This window comes from Corvus kubaryi, unplaced genomic scaffold, assembly GCF_017639235.1.
Source record: "Corvus kubaryi isolate FWS band 111438036 unplaced genomic scaffold, C.kubaryi_AGA036_p1.0 37352, whole genome shotgun sequence".
In the NCBI taxonomy this organism is placed as follows: domain Eukaryota; kingdom Metazoa; phylum Chordata; class Aves; order Passeriformes; family Corvidae; genus Corvus; species Corvus kubaryi.
The window spans coordinates 2,859,716-2,879,024 of record NW_024581114.1 but is presented as its reverse complement, the minus strand read 5'-3'; the positions used below and the strand labels follow the sequence as shown (position 1 = coordinate 2,879,024).

General features: G+C 45.0%; 1 protein-coding gene across 5 annotated transcripts in view; it reads left to right on the top strand.

The window, feature by feature from the left end:
- RERE (arginine-glutamic acid dipeptide repeats) overlaps window positions 1-19,309 on the top strand; it is a 177,439-nt gene that overhangs the window by 61,019 nt on the left and 97,111 nt on the right. For all 5 annotated transcript variants that reach the window (XM_042032151.1, XM_042032150.1, XM_042032147.1 and 2 more), the window contains exon 3: window positions 6,708-6,778. In XM_042032151.1, the coding sequence (XP_041888085.1) occupies window positions 6,708-6,778 (71 nt within the window). The remainder of the gene's footprint in view (window positions 1-6,707; window positions 6,779-19,309) is intronic.

Here is a 19,309-nt window from a genome sequence, read left to right as displayed (position 1 = left end):
CAGGGGCTGGGGAGCAGCTCCAGGTGTGCAGGGCTGAGATGTGGGACATGCAGGGGCTGGGTCACTGCTCTGTCACAGTGGGGAAACAGCAGAAGATGCTGGCTCATGTTGAGTGTGAGTCTGCAGGTCTTAAAATCCACTGTCAGGCTGCTTAGCAAGCACTTACAAAGTCTAAGCTTTAGTTTTGGTTGGTGTAATTAATTGTTAATGTTCCCTTTATTGAAACTGCTGCTGTCTTGTGTTGTTGTGAGCGAGGAAATTGCTGAAATGGTTGTTTTCATCCAGAAGCCTTCAGGAACTCTGTGAAAACAAGAACCAAACCTAAGTGCTTCCTCCCTATTTATTGGTTATCTTTGGATCTGGGTTGGACACTGGTGAAACTGAAGCGCACAAACTGAAATTCTCTGACAGGGCTTGGCTTGTGTTTGACACTGCCCCATGTGTTTGTTGTTCTTCTGGATGCTTCTATTCGTTCTGACAGCTTTATCAGCTGAGAAAAGTGGCCATGCCAGAATTCAATATAAAAATACACATAATACAAACAGGAATTTTTTCTATAAGCTTTGAAGTTCTGGCAAGTGTATTGGAAGGAGAGAAGTTGATTATTTTCTGGGAAGTTTTAATTTTAATTCTCTGCTTGGGCAGAAGGAAGAAATGCAAGGAAATGATTCTTTCAGCTGTACATTGTAATTTTAGGAGGTCTTTGGCCAGACTGTTGTGTTCTGTGCATGTTGTGTGGGTTGACTGAGTTTGCGATGGAGATGTGTGTTTTTGCATGTGTGGTCTTCTCTTCCCTCAGAAGCTCCATAGTTGATATGAGCATGTGTTCTCGAACGGTGCAATCTGTATTTTCCTCTTCTTTTGAAAGTCTGTTACCATTGTGATAGTAGATTGTTGAAATAATTCAGTGACAGACTTTCAGCTGCTGTAAATAGGAATAACCTTAGGAGCTATGCTGCTTAATGTGGTTGTGAAAGTTCCCTTATTTTTCACACTTCCACCACTGTTTTCAACTGTTCTGCATATGTGAGTAGTGGTGAGGAAAACTTAGCAATCTTTTTTTAGAAAATATCTTCAAAACTTTTGTTTCAATGGAAACAAATGCATTCTTTGTCCATTCCTCCTTTAGTAATTAAAAGAAGGAAAAACATTAGAGAAAAGGGCTGGATTAGTAGGTGGGTCTTAAAACATGTCAGGAGGGTTAACAAGATGCATGAAAACATCACAGGAGGGTTTACTTCGAAGCTGATTGAAGTGTGCAGAGAACAGAGTGCAGGAACAGCCTGTTCCAGTCTGCAGCTGAAGCCTTTGCTGGTTCTGTTCTGTACTGGGGACATCCCAGGGCCTGTAATTAGTGATTGAGATGGGGAGAGGGGTGGCCTTTAACGAGCAGGTGAATAAAATTGAGCGTGGAAAATAATTCAGGCTACCCAAGAGCCCAGATCAGCTCCTGCTGCACAGAGGTAACTTTTGTCCCTGCTGTCAGTACAAACAGTGAGCAGGAGCCAGACTGGATAAAAAAAGACATTTACTGAGTTCACATTTCCTTTTAGCAGGGGAGGGACTGCTGAGTCCAGGGCAGCTGCTGGGGCCTGACAGATGGAGCCTTAAGTGCAGATCAAGGTTGAGCTGGCAAATGGATTCCCCTGGCTTTGTTTGGCTCTGTGGATAAATCGCAGAGAGCAGCTCTGAGGGGCTGGGTGTGCCCAGGGCTGTGTGTCTGGCTCTGGGGACGTGGCTGCACCATTAGTTTTCCATGCTAACCTCATCATTAGGCTTTAAAATGGAGAAAAAACGTGCCACACCAGTGCTGAAACAAAGTAAATGCACTGCTGCTGTAAGCTCAGCTTCACCTGCTGCACTGATTTGTTCTCTGGGAAGGGCTTCTCAGAGCCATTTACAAATTGAAGCAATAGGAAGATATTTTTCCTTTCAGAAAATACATATTGACTTTGAAACACGAAGGTAGTTTTTCAGTGGCTGTTTGCAGGCAGGCAGGTCTCAGGTTGGCAGGCACCAGGGAGACACACAGGAGCTCCCTCAGGAGTGCCAGGGTTGGCATCTCCACAGGCTCTGCGCTACTGGAAGCACAGCGTTCTGTGGAAATCCTCCTCACTCAAGGGACACATTTGATTTTCCTCTTCTGGACATGTCTCTGTTCAGGGCTGCACCACCAGCTGGGCTGCTCTCTGTCTGATCAGGAGGATGAAGTAATGGGTCAGTTAGTAGGGAAATAGGAATGGCTGAAATGTTTTTCTACTTGAGGGCTGCACAAATAAAGCCCATCTATATTTTGATGAGGCACTGTGGTGTGTTACACTTTAATTCTCAGAAGGACAGCAAAGGGAGAGGAGTTAAGCAGAGTTTTCCAAGCTGTCCTGAGGCTGTGTAAATCAAGTGAGGTCAGATAGCGCTGTGGTGCATTTTTGGTGCTGTTTCTTTTGTGTCTCCCACCTTTAGAAATGAGTGTCCATGAAGAGCTTTTGGTGGCCGCATGGGGGTTTGTGAAATATCAGTGAGAAGCACTGGGGGCAAATGGGGCACCTCCAGCAGAAGTTTTCTGTGGCCTTAAAAGGCCAGAAAAAGATTGTTAGAAGTGGCATGTGTGCAGCAAAGCTTATCTGGTGCTAAAGGAGGAGTTTTAGACTAACTGGTTCTTTAATTAATTCCTTTTATCATCCTGGATTCTTATTCCCACCCCTCCTCCCCTTTCATGTGTTTAATTGAAAAAACAATTCCAAGCCAGGAGGAGCCCCTGGCACGAGGTAGTGGCTGAGCATCCATGGTGTCCTTGCTTGCAGTGTGGCATTTTTGGTGACGCAACTTTGTGTAAAAAGGTGTTTGCTTTGTATCGGATCTGTTAACGAAGGATGTGTGAATGCTCCTTGCAAGGAGAACTGTGCAGTGTTGTGGACATGCTTGAAAAGTGCAGGAAAATAATTGGTGTGGGAAATGATGTAGCTGGGGGCCTGAGCTGCAGAACAGTTGCTTTTATGAAATTGGGAACTGCAGAGTACAATTAGCTGTCATTAATTTTGTTGAATAGAAATATGTTCCATTTATTGTACAATCAGGAGCCAGGCTTGAATGAGTTTAAATAGATGAAATCTAAATTATACTGACAGTCCATTAAACAGCAGCAAAACCCCTTAAAGAAAATGGATTCACTATGATACCGGTTTATAATAAAATCATTTGCCAAATAAGAACTATAGTCCAGGCACTGGGAATACTCCTGTGAGCTTCAAATGAACACAGTAAATTGGTTGAACCATTTATTGCAGAGCAGGGCTCGAGCTCGTCGTTCCCTGACAAGGAGCCAGCAGTGTTGCTTGAAATCTGCTCAGCAGGAAGTGACACTAAAAGATCAGACTGGCAATTTGTTTGTTGTCAGCCATATGGGGGAAGAGAGGCAAGTGCACAGCTCCCTACCTGTCAGTGGGAATATTGTTCGAGTCCAAAGCACGTGTTTGGCGTTCCCAGGGCCCTCCTCGCTGCGTTTCTGTGTTTGTCACTGAGCCGTGGTGCCAAATGTATTGCTGCTGTTGGAGGTTTGTCTCCATTACTGACCTTTGTTTTCGAGGGTTTGGCAATTTTCCTGTGCTTGGAATGCAGGCGAGTTCGGGTTTCAGCGTTTAGAGCTCTCTGAACGCTGCAGACATTGATTCTGCTCCTTTGAAAGGTGCTGCTTGCTCGTTAATGATCTGTAGCTGCTGGTACCCTGCTCCTGATCACACTGAGCTGTTCGGGGGGCAGTGAGGGGTGCTGGCATTTAACCTGGAGCACCTGAGACACTGGGAGGCTCCTAGGCTTCCCACTGCCTTTGGCTCAGGCAGAGCAGTTTCTGGAGAAGGATCCAGGATTGCCTGCTCAGGCTTCCTCAGGGGCTGGCACAGGGCACTGGGACCACTGAGCCTTTTAATTTTAGGCACTGGGATGGAGGAATGTAAATATTCCTTAATTCTGGAGTGTAAATATCCTTCAATTGCTGGTCCCACAGCTTGAATTCAGGGTTTGTACACGTCTGTACACACATGCAAAGAGCGAGCCTGTGGCTGGTGAAATCTGATGGGGAGGGATTGTAGATAATTCCTTGACAAAGGCTTTCAAGGAATATCTTCCCTGTGGAAGTGTGGCGCTGTGCAGAGAGCCTGCGGCTTTGTTTCTTGGATGATGCAAGTGTTGACTCATTAGGTAAAACATAAAAGGATTCTGATTGTGAAGAGGGTTCTACAGAAACTGCAGCATTTAAGCTGCTAAAGGTTCAGAAAATGGAGGTGGTTGGGGTGTTTTTCCAAAAGATTTTTTTTTTATGTCCATGCATTGAAGCTCTGATTTTAAAAGCAGCTTTTAGTGTGGGAATATTAATGTAACCCTTCAGAACTAGGGCACATCTGGTGAATATCACAAGCCCAAAGGCAGAATGACTCTGTACCATGTGTTGGGGAAATGCTTCATCTCCAGTGGGACGCTGTACACGGAATAGGGAAGTGAGCAATGCGCTCATGGCTGGAGACAGGCAGGGAATCCAGCGTGCAGGGAGCTCAACATTTCCTTACTCTGTTTTGCAAAGGTTATGGAAAGCCCCTTTTATTTTCATTTTTATTTTTTGTTCATGAATTTTCTTTTCTGTCGGAGCATTTGCTGGTTTGTCACTGCTAAACTCTGTGGTTGAACACATCAGATGTTGGACTTGGCCGAGGTGGTCCTTGGAAGCTGACCCAGGGATGTTACCTGTGGAGAAAGCCAGAGGGGGAGTTGTTGCCTGCCCATTTCCCTTGTGCTTGCTGGCTTCATCCTCGCTCCTGTTTCCTGGTAAATGAGGAACATGTGAGGATGGCTGGCCTTCAGTAAAACAAATTGAATTACACTTGACTGAAGTTGTGTAAGCCTGTGCAGAAGCTCTGTGCAGCCAGAGAGAGCTGAAATTGTTCCAGAAGTGTGTGGTCAGTGGAAAAAAGGGTGCAGTGGCAAATTCCAGTGTGTTGAGGATGAGGAAGGGGCTGTTCTGCAGTTTTCAGTGGCATAAATCTTATCCATGCAGGTTTGTTGCATATTAGAAAAATGATAATGCAGTTTTCCTTTTCTTGGGCTCCCATGGAAGCTGTTTGGATTTCTGGTAAATGGAAGGAATTGCTCTTTATGGTGAGTTTTGAGTGGCTGATGTGGGTGCATCCATAAATATTCTCCTTTTCTGGGCGCCATCTTTCTGGCTGCTATCATCCATAACATTGCTGTGCACCTGGATAAACTTGTTTTCTTATCTGTGTGGCCTCTCTTGCTTTGGGGACTCGTAACTGGATGTCATCATTGTTTTAGGGCTTGGCAGGCAGCCAGCAGTGCCTCCCTTAAATGCAATCCAGAGCCAGTCAGCTCCGTTTGCTTTATCCATAGGAGATGCCACATCCTCTCACTCTGTGTGCCAGCCATTTCACAGGGATGCTCGGCTGTTTGTTCTGCCTGCTGCCTGATAAACTCTGGAAAATGAGGCTTGCACAAGCGAGATACCGAGGGAAAAAAAAAAAGATCTTGCAAGTTGTGGTGTTTTCTGTCTCTGAAATCTCGCAGCTTCTCACACACATTCCCCAGTGAATCTGAAAGAGTTCCTGCAGCTGAGTGCTGGAACAGGATGCAAATGGATGATTCAGCTGGGACCCTGAGCAGCTGATGGAGTGAGTGCAGGCCTGTCTAAGTGGAATGATTAGCCAAGGAAATCTGGGATAACCAGGGGTGCAGGAATACTTGGATGTGCTGAAATTACTGGAGCTTCCAAATGAACTGGATTGAATCAAACTGTGCTTTGAAATGTGTCTTACAAAACTCTGAGATTTTAGAGGGTTTTGGTAGAAACACAAAAAAGGTCATGGAAAGTCCCTCCTAGGACAGTGGTGTTTTTGTGTCTCTCCTGTATTTTGAATAGCAGCTCCTTATCTGTGTGTGAGAGGGGACACAAGGACTGTCCTTTAGATATTTGCTTGGCTTTGGGGCTGGCATCTTTCTGTTTAGCAAGCTGTGTGTGAGTTTGCTGAGTTCCAAGGTCAGGATCATTAATCAGGCACTTCTCTCCCATCCTTGCAGTGTTTTCATTCCGAGGGCACCGCTTTTGTTGTAGTTATTGCCAAGACTGTTTTGAATACAACAGACCTTATGTTACAGCAGCCTTGGAGAGCCCAGTTGTCAAAAGCAAACAAAAATAATTACTGGTTTCTGTCTTGTCAAATGTAATTCGAGAAAGCCCAGGCCTTCCCTGAGGTAAATCTAATTTAAGTTTGCTGTGTTTCATCTATGATGGGTTGCCTTGGTTTTCTTCACAATTAGAAGAGAAAATATGTTAGTGCTCGGTTCTTAATGGCAAGCTGACCACGAAAAATCTGATTACTTTCCTCTCTTATTTTGGTCTGGTTCATAGGCTGTGACCTGGTCATTGTCATTAACTCAATCCGGGGTGGTCTTTAAATTGCTTTCTTTTTGTTTTTCTAGCAAAATGTCTATTCAAATCAAAGTTAATTTTTATGCAGTTAATTCCCTTATTTATCATCATAAACAGTTCCTATTTTTAGATCCCACTCAGAATAAATTACACGCTATGCAAATGAAATGGTGGTTCTTTCAAAGTTTAAGCTGTATTTGAATTTATCCTGTTTTTATGTTCTTTCTTGGAGGCACAGAAGTTAATGCCCGTTATTTTAAAATCTTGTGTTTTAAAGATTGCGTTTATATCGAAAGTCGCCGGCCGAACACGCCCTATTTCATCTGCAGCATTCAAGACTTCAAACTGGTAAGGAACATTTTCACATCTCCTCCTTTCCCCTGCCCCAGTCTCTAGAGGGGGTGATATTTCTTAGCCTGGAACCTTTCCTGTAGCTCCTTGTGGGTGAATCTTCACCCTCTGAAACAGGAGCTGGTTTTTATTAAACCACAGCTCTGTCTTTGGTGCAGCCTCAGTTCACTGGGGGAGTTCAAATTGTGATCCCTGTCATTTTTAGCTGAACAGAAACATGAACTTTGAGTTGAGTGTTTTCGGGAAATTGTGGCTCAGGAAGTTAAATTTTTCCTGGGGAGTTAAATTTGGCTGTGCCTCTGGCCTTCTCCAGCACAGCTCTGGGATGAGGGCTGGCTTGTGGCAGCCTCTTCATCTCAGCTGGCACCAGACCAAGGTGACCAGTTGAATCAGGAGAAATAGCAAATAATGTTTAAGAACCCCTTAGCACTTTGTTCTTTAACAATGAAAAGTCAGGGACCTGTGTGCGAGCAGATCCGAGCTGTGCTTTGCCCCTTCCTGTCTGACTCTGCACTCTCAGCAGGGCTCCCTCTGTTCCTCCCACCTGCTGGAGCAGGAGCTGCTCCTGGGCAGGGCTCAGGGGCTGCTTTGGGACCTGGCAGGGCTCTGTGAGCAGGAGATGTGGCAACTCCTGGCAGTTTGTTACTGCTGCTGGTCCTGCTGTTTGTTATTGCTTTATCGAAGTCCTGAGTGCATAATAAACTCCCCTTATCAATGTATTGTCTACAGACACAGATCAGCACAGGCTGCTGCTGTCAGAGCAAACCTTCCTTCCCAGCTTTTCCAGGTATTCTGTGAGCTACAGGAGAACACGGCGATTTTCCTCAGTGCTCATGTCCCTGGTGGTGCTTGGCACTTGTGGGCTGCTTCTCTCTTTCCTTCTCTTCTTCCTCCCCCCTTTTTTTTAGGGGGTCATTGGATTTGTAGTTGGCAGGTTCTGGCAATGGGTTAAGCCCCAGCTGGGCCACTCCTGCCCATGAGCAGGTGCTTTTGGGTCCCACTGGAGTTACAGTGGGATGGTTCTGGGCAGTAAGTTCCTGCTGAGTTGCATGAATTGCTCAGGAGATGAACAAAAGCTGAAGCCTCTTGTCAGCTTGGACTGGACCACACGTTTAAGCTCTTTGCAAGATGTGGGAAGTGTATTGCAGCTTTAGTACCTTTAGATGTTTTTGGAGTGGTTTTTCTTCACTCATGTTTTCAACAGCAAAGGACTTAGCACGAGGGCTGCTGGCAATTTTGCATCATTTTTGACATGGAAACAGTGTTTCTGTTCTATGTTTACTTTTGCCTGCTCAGAGTTCTCGAATTTCTCTGTTAATTTCATTTTTCTTACTGACATAAGGCATAAAAGGAACTTGTACAAACGACAAAACCAAAAACCTCTTGATGCTGATTATACCAGCAAAAATTAATCCCCAGAGTATGCATGGCTGTTGATTTTCCTGTTGGGGGAAAGGGAGGATGAGCAGTGGAAAGGACACTTGATTTCACTTCTAGTGCGAGATACCAACAGGAAAACAGCCTTGTTTTGCCTTCAGCTAAATATATCAAGTGAAGCAGGGAAGTTGAAGTCAACAGCTTTGAAATGTCGCCTACTAATTAAATACATTTTCATGTTGGCTGTCACAAAATAAAAGTTTTTGGCTGAGTGTGTGTGCCTTACCTTATGCTTCCCCTGGTTCTAGGTGCAGTCTGGGTACAGGAGTTGATGGGGGTGTTTTACTGATAAAAACTAGAACATAACTTATATTTTTAAAAAATAAGAGGGAGTTAAACATGACACAGCCAATGCTGTGATCCACACGTGCATCATCCTGCAGGGTAAGAGGTGCTGAGGGTCGTTCTGGGGTGGGACTAAAGTCCCACTCAGTTTCATTCTTACAGTAAACTGGGGTTTATCTTGCTTTTTGCAATAAGATCTGAAAGCACAATTGGATGATTTTACATTTATTGCTGAACTAGAAACTGGTTCTAAGAAGTCTGGCAGTTTGTCTGGTTTAGCATTCCAGATCACTCACAGCCTGATGAGGTCCCACTGCTGCAGAAGCAGGTGTTAAATACCATTTCAGAGCAGCTTTGTGCTTCGGTGTCTCAACATTGAGACTTGGAGAAAGAAGCAATTGTTTTCCTCTGCCTGCTTTCTGTAGCTCAGCAGTTCTGGCAGGTGAAGTGCTGTACTGTGATGAATTAGTTTATCCTTCCATCACAACTTTCTCTTGACATTAAGATCAATCAGTCCTATTAAAAATCATATGAGAGGAGCAGCTCTTTTCCTTTCCTGAAGACCAACTGCACTTCGCCCACGGCCATCAGGTCCTCGTGAGGAAGCTTTGCTCGCTGCTGATTTCTCTGTGAAATGGCTCTGTTGCCATCCTGCACTTTGCTGCTGTGTGGCCTCACGTGAGGCAGAGATTGGTCCTTCCCTCTGGGCTGTGATTGTTGCTGGGATGAGCTGAGCAGGGCAGGTGGAGCAGCAGATGTGGCTCCCAAGCACCACGGGCAGCTGGAGGAGCTCTCTGGGTGCATTTCCTCAGTCAGAAAACCAAATGGTGCCTTAAGGGAGGCCATGTGAGGAGCTGTTCAATGATTTGATCAATCCAGGTTAAGTGTGTTGGAAACTGCCTGGATAACGTTTTATCTTCTTGTCTTTATCATTTTTGTGGTCCCAGATCCCTTCAAGCTTTCAGGGACTCATGGCAGTACCTTTGTGGAATTGAGAAGTGAAATATGATTGATATTTTAGGGAAGCTGTCAGCAAGAGGGGCACTTTAATTGTTGTGTCCTTTCTGCTCTGCTGTTGCTCCAGAACTCCTGGACGTGGCTTTCACTGCAGGATCAATGACATCCCTCAAAATCACTTCCAACAAGGTGCTGATGGTCTCAGGTGTGTTTGGGGAGGGAGCGAAAGAACAGCAGCACTCAGGGTGTGACAGGAGAACTGCTCTGCCGTGTGGGTTGAGAAATGCACTGGCTGTTCCTGGAGCTGGAAAACCACTTGGAAAAAGCTGGGTTTCAGACCTGTGTGAGCCTCCCAGAACACTGCTGCTGTCCCCATACCTGCAGAGTAACCCGTCTGTGCTGAAGGGGAGCAGCAGCAATCGGTGGGAAAGGGCTGGGAGATGGTGATGGAGACTGATTCCTGTGCATCCTGTCGTGCTCAGAGAAGGATAATTTTTTTCCCCCAGCTGCCTACAGAGACAAGTTGCTTAAATAAAAGTGACACGGCGGGAGAGCAGACGTGTTCTCCAAAGGGAGAAGGATGTGTGGTGCTGGAAGGGAACATCACTTTTCTCTGCAGTGGAATGTTGAGCTGCCTGCCCTGTGCAGCGTGGGCTCGTTCAGCCCCTGGCTTTGTTCCACCTGAGTTTGCTCCCACCAGAAAAGCAGGATGTCTTTGCTGGACCTGGATCACTGTGGGGACCTGTTCCTCCCCAGTGCTTCAGGTGCTCCCTCAGGGCAGCTCTGTTGGGAAGGGAGGAATCAAAGATGTAAAAACACAGAATAATGTTCCAGTAGCTCTCGTGCTGTTTTGTCGGTGTTGGTGGTTTGGGTTTTGTTTGGAATTTTGCAGAACTTTGAGGAGTTCTTTGGGAATCCACTAGTTTGTTTTTGCCCTCAAATACTGAAATGTTTGTGAATGTTGGCTGTTAAAAGTGCAGCTTCTTTTCCTTCTCCTCATGGAAGATGATGGCGTGGCAGGTCAGGTGAGAAGGTGTGATATCCATAAATGCTTTTCTTTGTTTGCTTCACTTCACCAGTTTGAATTACTGAACTTAAAACATTTTAAAAGTGAAGTTGCTGTTGTTTCTCAGAAGAGTATGAGATAGTTGTCTGTATGTACAAAAAAAAGGTACTAGATGATTTTTTCCCTACTGATTGGGTTATTTTGTGCTGTCTGTGTCCCTGAACATTTTATTAATCTCTTTTTGGTGCTAATTCATTTTCTCTGGATTAATGCTATCCTCTTTCAGGATTCAAGACCAGATTATTCTTAAGGACTTTGATTAGGAACAAACTGTGGTGAAGCAATGATTAAATCTGAGTTTGCTTTATTGCCTTACATGTTTTTATTGGTAATCAGCTCCTTCTCCTTCATTGCTGATACTCAATATTTACGCTCCCTCCCGTGTCGGGGCAGCTGAGCCAGTGCTTGGGTTCAAGTAATCTGGAAATCTGGATTATGCAAGGTCATGATTGGCTTTAAAGAAACTTTTCTAACCTTGTTTTTCCCTTGGGGAGCACTTCCTTCCCCAGTTTAAGCCTGTGCTGTCCAGCTTGCAATGTCAGTTCCTTTAAAAACGTTGTTTTTAAAAAAAGGCAACAGCAAAATACAATTGGGAGGCTGGAAGGTGGATGGAGCCTGTAAAGGGCAGAGTAATGTGGCTTTAATACTTTCTTGGCATTGACTGCTGAACAGCTTTAAGAAGGAGGAAAATGGTGTTTCACAGAACGGCGAAAGTGGGATCATTAACGTGGGATTCAGGGTTTGCTTACTGTGGGTTTTTTTGTTCCAGAACAATCTTACAGCTTGGGGTTTAAATTACACAGGCAAGTCAATAAAATGGAAGCAGTTAATGCTTCGGTGCATTAAAAAAACATAAGTTTCTCTGATTATTTTTTTTCTGTGAGAAAACGTTCAGGTTGTTTACATCAGGAGTTGTCTCCTGGATGTCAATCTGCTGCTTTTCCCTTCATTCTGCAATAGCACCAGTGCATTTTTAACAACGCAGTTGTTCCCACAGCAGCCTGCTGCTGTCAGAAATACACATTTCCTATTCATCAGGAAGTTAGGGAAGCATACTTCTCCTTCATTTTAATTTGGCACGAGTCAAACATTTTAAAAATCTCCAGGTTTGACGAAGTATTCCTTAAATACTCTTTGGTGCTACAAATACCTTGATCAAAGCACAGCCAGCAGAGCAGGGATGACTGAGCCGTGTTTGGGTTGGCAGAGGAGGGGAAGGGAACTGGGAATTGTCTGCAGCCCTGCAGTTCTGAACCTCCACAGCTCTGAAACGAGGAGCTGGGAATCAAATGTTGCTTCACCCTTCACCCCCCTCAGTGTTAATTTTTCCAGAATTGATCCTATCTTCACTCATTTCATGTCCTTCAGCAGCGAGCCTGGCTGCAGTTGCTTATCCTGTTATTGTGGGCTCTGAGCTGCAGCCTGAGCTCTGCTAAGAATTAATCAAACCTGGCCAAAATCACTTTGATCTCCTGAGTTCCTGGCACAAGAATGGTATCTGGAATTTCTGGAGGAAATAGCAAAGGATCTGCCCAGCCAGTCCTGTTTATCATTCACACACCAGCACTTTCTGCTGCTTCGTTCCACCCACTGCCCCCAGAAAGGAAACAACTCCTTTTTAAAAAAATCCTCTTTTAATTGAAGAGGGCTGTGTTTTGAAAGTGGAAATTCTCACTGAATTTCTTTTCAGATCAGGCCATTTGAAGAAACAGATTTGTATTTTCTTCTGACTGAGGGTATGGCTTCATTGCTAAAGGGTTTTTTTATTAAATAGTAGTATTTAATGGTTTTCTTTTGTAGTTTAAGCCTTACACTGATTGTAATAAAAAGAATTGCAAACAGTGAAATTTCCTTTTATCTCTTTGTTTATGGTTAAAAAGTCCTAAAATTCCATCCATTCTCTTTATCTTAATTAAAATGTTGATTGTGATTACTTCTGGCCGATGAAAACACACGATTAAAACTTAGCTGAGTGCCTTGTGTGAGAAAATCCAACAAATGTGCAGAAATTCAGTTCCTGTGTGCACCCAGTGGGTTAAGGGACATTTTATAACCCCACACCTCCCAGTCAGATAAATTAAACCTGCTTTAGGGAGATCTGTGACGTGATGTGAGGGGAAATCCAACAGGAATACCCTTGTGAATCCATCAGAATCTCAGCAAAGCTCTCTCTGCAGAGAGCTCAGACAGGGGAACTTTGTCCCAAGCTCTTGGGGCGTCCCTGGTGAAGCTGCCTCCTTGGGAGTGGCTGTGAGCAAAAAAACCCTGCAGTGTTGGTGACAAGATTGTTTTATCCCAATAAAAGCGTGTTCCTCACCTTAAAGAGCCAGCTGTTGGCTTAAATGTATGATGCAACAGTAGTAATTACATTTCAGATAGGAATATATTAATTATGTAGTGCATCTAAACCCCTGCGTATCCAGCTTTGATTAAGGCTCAATTTAAATATCAAAAGTAGTGCAGAGCTGTCTGTGGGAAAGGGTTTATCTGCTCGCAGAGATCAGAAGTGGAAGAAGTTGACTGCAGATTGGTGTTTGGGAGAAAGGCACAGAGCACGAGGTGGGACTCACCTGAGTCCTGAGCTCATCCCAGGGAAGATGGTGCTGGTTTGAAAATGTGATCCTGGAACATCACACCTGAGTTCTGGTAAATCTGCTGAAACCCAGGCAGCTCCAGCTCAGCTCCTGACTGACGGGGAAAGAAGACACTTGGCAGAAGGAGAGCAACAGTGGAACTCTCACCCAAGAAGGTGATTTGCATTTTCTCTGGGACAGCAAGTGGAGGTGAAGGGAGAAGGGGAACAAAGAGGAAAGCAGAGCCACGGGGTGAGCAGTGACAGCCAGAGGAAACCCAGCTGCTGAAGGCAGGCTCTGTGTGAGCGTGAGACCGGCTCGTGGACACAAACACAAAGAGCCTGCAAGCCTGCCCTCTGATCCTGGCATTGGGACCTTCCCTGTACCAATCTCCAGCTTGGATAAATAAGTCCAAATTGCCTTTTTAAGGTTTTCCTGTGCTCCAGAGGGACCCAGAACCCAACCAGCAGATGGATTTCAGCAGCATGTTTGTGCTTTCTCATAGCCTGACTTAATTTGATGTCACATTTAAAATGCTAATGGCCACACTCTGAATCGGAGCATCAGAGGGAAACTTTAAACCAGAAAAACGCTGAATTTGCCATACAAAAGAAAACATTATTAATTGTGATGCAGTTGCCCTTTGTGCCTGTGTGTTTACTTGATTGAAGCATCTTGACTGTGGAGCTTTCTCCTTGAAGCCTGATTTGAATGGAGTGTACAGCTGGATTGCCCCAGGGCCTTGTAACAATTTATAGTCTGGATGGAAAGGCAGAAGTGCATAAAAAGACAGTTGTGAAATGCTGCTAGTGCCCTGTAATAGAAAATCTGTGTATGATGACCTTGGCTGCGTGGGCCTCTGGGATCGCTTTACTCTGATCCAGAGGAGTAGAAAATGGAAAGTATTGCATCTCACCTGGAATAAAGGAGGAAAAAATCAAAAGAAATTTGTTTTTCTAAACTGTGCAGTTCATGCTTCCTCTCCTTTGCATTCCTCCTGCATATGGCCTTGCATTTTAGCAAACACGTTAAATTTACATCTGTTATTCTCTGCACTGTTACAGGAGCTGGGGTTTTTGCATGCAAATATCTGGGTGAGGTTTCTGTAGCCACAAGCATTTATGTATTTAAAAGCCTCATTCTGTTTGCAGATGAATTGATGTTCTGTTCCTGAACTGCAGCTGAATTAATTTGTGGCAGATTTTTCCTGGCCAGTTCCGAGGCAGCGTGACCTTTCCTTTTTGGTGTGGAAAAAATGCTGATTAATATAGATTTTTTTTTTTCCCCTGCTTCTCCAGATTCATCTCTCTTTCTACAGCCAAGAAAAGGCAAAAAGATTTTCTTCTTCCTCCAAATCATCGCTAACCCTTTTCAAGGCCAGGTTGGACAGAGTCTGGAGCAGCCTGGAGTAGTGGAAGGTTCCTTCCCATGGCAGGGGTGGAACTGGATGGGCTTTAAGGTCCTTCCAACCCAAGCCAGGCTGATTCCATGGTTGTGGAAGTGCTGGCTTGTGGCTGCTCAGTTCTGCCTCAGCACAGCTCAGTTTGCCATTAAGGGACAGAGCAGCCTTGCTAATAAGAGCCAGATGAATGAGACGTTTGAAGGAGCACTGAATTATTTAAAATAAAAAATTTAGCCTGCAAATGAGATTGGCTTTTATGTCTAATGTGCAGCAGATTGAAGGGCTGCTGTGATTACAGTGGGGCACGTGTGGGGTGGGAGATTAGTATGAAAATGTGGGTGCAGGGCTTTGAAGGAAGTGGCAGCAATGATGGAGAATCAGAGGTGACAGTTTAAGGATTGCATGGCAGGAGCTGCACAGTGATTAAATCCACTGATGCTGTCACTGAGCCGTAAGGCTGCAGATAACATTCTCTCCCTGTGCTGAAAACAAGAATCAATACAAACTCCTTGACAGGGGCTAAATTATTAAATAGAGCCTTCCTTACAATGTTTCATTATCTGGGATTTACCTCAGCTGGTGATTTGTCAGCAGCGAGGGAGATTTGCTGGGCATTTTGTATTAAAATAATTCCAGATGCATATGAATCCATTTTGATAATTCCCCTCCTTTTTACAGTGCTTCTCTGTGTATTTTTTTTTTTTTGGTTGCTATTACCCAGATGCCACTTTGAATTCTCACACAGATACTAAGCTGTGCTGCTCGCTGAGGTTTGGGCTTGTCACATCTGTGTAAAAATAAATTCTTTCTGTATGGCAGACTGTTCTCTAAGTGCTGCTTTCAGGCTGTTAATAGCAGGGGATTTGCAGTGTCTCTCAGGTGAGGGCTCAGAATTGAGGGAAGAGGCATGAGGCTGCTCTGTTGGATTTATGGGTACTGGAGTTTCACTGGACTCGGCTGAAATATAGAGCAACATTCTTTTTATTTTGTTGTACATCTCCTGAAGGAAGGCAGGAGCAGGAGCCATCCATTCTGAGGCAGCCAAACCAGCATATTTTGCATTCCCACAGTGCTCAGGGCTGTGTGGAGATGCTGTATTCAGACCTGGCTGAGATCTGTCATTTCATCAGTGCCATTATTTTTAACGATTAACGAATGTTTAACATTTTTGTGGGATTTTGAGTTTGTTTTTCTGAGTAGCCTTGATCTTGTAGTGCACCAATGCAACTGAATTAATTTCTACAGAGGTGCAGTGTTACGTCACCATTACATCACGGTCTTGTGGAGAGGGTGAGAGTGTTCATATAGGGAGGTTTGAAGCAGGTGGCAGCATTGTTCAGAGTGAGGATTAAACAGCTGGAAGTTAAGGCTATGTGTATGTTGTGTGTGTTTTTTAGGGCTTGAATCCAGCTCTGCCTCCATTTCTTCCATATGGCCTGGATCTTTGCAATTGGAATCCAGGCCTTACAACTTAGGGGCTACGTAAAAAAAATCCCAAACAAACAAAACACCAGAACAAAGGAACCCCCCCTACAGAATAGTCCACCGGGGGTTTGTTTGGATTTTTGTTTTCTTTTTAATGTGATTGCCCTGTTTGTTTTTGCCCCACTTGGCATTCAGCAGTTGGGATGTTTGTGGCTGGCTTGTTGGCACAGGAGCACTGGAGGCTGCTGGGGTTTATTCTCCCCCAGGAAAGGCTCCTGGGCTCTTTGCCTGGGCTGCAGGGCTGTGGAGCATCCCCTGCTGCCCCGAGTGCACCCTGCATGGGGAGGGCACAGCAGCAGCCCTGATCCGAGCTGACGCTGCCTGTCAGCCCCTGTCACATCAGCAGCTGCTGCCATTCAGAGCAGAGCTGCTTCCTCTGCCCAGCCAGCTCTGGGTAAAGCAGCAAAGAGCATTTGAGCAGTCGCAGGGGGACGGCAACGGGGCTGGGTGGGAAATCCCACGCTCCTTTGGCAGAATTGCTGGTTTTGTGGTGTTTTTCCTAATTTTATGAGGAAGAGGGCAGGAAGCACAATTGGTACAAATTTGATCCCCAGAACAGCCAGCCCCACTGTGAGTGTGAGTCAGGTTCTGGGCAAACCGGGGAAAACAGGAATACACTGGGAGCTGTGGAGTGGGATCTGGACTGCTTCCCCCATGCTGTGTTACCTGCAGAGACCGTGGCTGATAAGGGCTAGATAAGAACATCTTCAGTGGCAATGGATTGAATTCAGGAGCCATAGGATTCATTAACACCCCCTGTATATTTGACTTGCCCATATTTATAATTTTGTTAAGCCGCTTGTCCTTGGCAGCATGGTCTTCACCGCCTTTGGCTTTTTATTTTACCTTTCTCCTGCCTTGTTTCCTCCTCCTTACCCCAAGTAAACCTGTTTCCTACACCTGTGCTGAGATAATTGAGTGCTAAATAAATCATTATGTGCCAGCTGGAAAATATGGAGAAAATAAATGTTATCTCTAGCTTTTAGGGAAAAAAAGTATCAAATTGTACATTAGCTGCGTTTTATGTAGCAAGAGAAAATGGAGTTAGAATAAATTTAGCCATGTCCTCTGGTGTTGAATAGTGAGAGCATCTGTCATGTTTAATAATGCTTCTGACCTTTAGGATTATTGAAGTCGAAATCTTCTCTCTGGTCATTTGGGGGTACTTGAGCACTGTCAGATTTCTTGTGTCTGCTCGGCCTCCAAAGACACATTGTTATGCTTCGTGAGCTGCTGAAGATAATTCATTAAAGAAATTTGTTTTCCTGCTTTCGGAAGGGTTTCCTTGAGGAATGTGAAATGTCACGGTGGCCACTGAATTCCAGTGTGTGTCCCATCCCCTCAGTGATGTGCTTGGAATTGCTGTTTAAGGTGGAGGAGATGCTTTTAATGCTCTTGTGGCAGTGAAGTGCTCAGTGAAGGCTTTGGGGCTGTGGGACGCCCTAAACATCCCAGTGCCAGCTGGCCCTGGCCTTGCAGCATGAGCTGTGCAGAGCAGGGCTGTCCTGGCAGGTGAGGGATTCACTGTGGGTGGATCTGAGGTTTGTGACCACGCTGTGCCAGGAGGGCTTGATTTGTGTAGGGATTAAAAAGTGCTGGGAAAGGTGTGTGTTCCAGCAGGCTGAGAGGGACAGAGGAGCTGGCACGGGGAAGGGAGGATGGTGGGGATGCTCTCGGAATACCTGTTGTGTGCCTGAGTGGCAGGAAAGGCAGAATCCCCTTTTTTGAATACCTGTTGTGTGCCTGAGTGGCAGGAAAGGCAGAATCCCCTTTTTTGAATACCTGTTGTGTGCCTGAGTGGCAGGAAAGGCAGAATCCCCTTTTCTGAATACGTGTTCTGTGCCTGAGTGGCAGGAAAGGCAGAACCCCCCTTTTTTGAATACCTGTTGTGTGCCCAAGTGGCAGGAAAGGCAGAATCCCCTTTTTTGAATACCTGTTCTGTGCCCAAGTGGCAGGAAAGGCAGAATCCCCTTTTCTGAATACCTGTCTATGCCCGAGTGGCAGGAAAGGCAGAATCCCCTTTTATTCAGCGGGGACTGATGGAGCCACTTAGGAAAACGCTTCAAGTCAGCTCCACCTTGTGCCTGTCTGACAGAGCTTCAGAGGCTTTCTCAGTGGGTTTGGTTTCCCCTGGCTGGGGCTGCTCCCTGCAGGACCTGGCATCACCCCCGGGGACGGAGCCGTGCCGGTCCCTGCCCGCCTCTCGAAGCCAGGGATGTGATGGATGTGCATTTTTGACACTGTAGTCACTGAACACTAATCCATGGAGAATTTGAACTTGTAATTTTGATGAAAGTGATTGATTTTAAAGCAGCCTCAGTTCGTTTTGGGCCATTAGAGGGTATTTAAAAGGAAAAGAAGTCTTTAATTAAATTAGTAGTGCGTAAGCATCCTGCTCTGCTTTCTAAGCAGAACTTCTGGGGGTTTTTAAATCAAATTCCCTTCAGTTGTTTGTTGGCACATTTTAAGGTTAAAAGTGATGCAAAATTATTAAAACCAACAAACTTGTGCTAAGCAACTTCAAACTTCAAATAAAGTTTTTCCTTTGGGAAAATATCCAAGTTATGTTGTTGTGTAAAGCAATTCTTGTCCATCCACCTGCGTGTGATATTAATATATCTCATGGAAGGCACACTGTGTAAACAACAAAGTGCTTCCCTTTTATTTGTAAAACATCATTTTTAAGACTACAAACACATCTGAAACATTTAGTTTACAGAGAGAATCAAATAAGTAAGATAAAAGAATATATATATTTCACTGCTGTGGAATAGAAAGACATAATTTATGCTCTGTGTCTCCCGTCGTTGTGATTAGTGACCTGAGGCTGTTGAACTTCCTCTTTATGGATTGGGAAAATGCTGTGACAGTTTTCAAGGGAATTGCTCTCTTTTGAGTTTAAAGAGATGAAAATGGGTCTGCTAACAAGGACCAGCTTCAGTGTGTGCTTTCATATTCCTCGTGGTTTAAAAAAAAGAAGGCAAAAAAAGAAAAGGCAATTGGGTGCTTTGATATGTGTGAACCCCAGGACCCTGTGAAGCACAAGCTGCAGAATGTGGAATATCAGACAGGGCTGCAGAGGATGGCAGGGAATCTGCAGGAAGGTATTCCCTGGGATGCTTTCTGCAGTGTCTGTGGCTGAAAAGCTTGAGGAAGGTGTTTTCCAGAAGGGGAGCTGCCATGTGGTGTCAGTTTTCCTGTTCTGATGTGTTGTGGTGCTTCGCATGTTGGCATTCCAGAACAGTTCACAGACCCAGGAATTCCCACTCCCTGTGCTGGGCTCTTGATCCCAGCCTGCACTGGGGATTAGAGCTGCCCTCCCT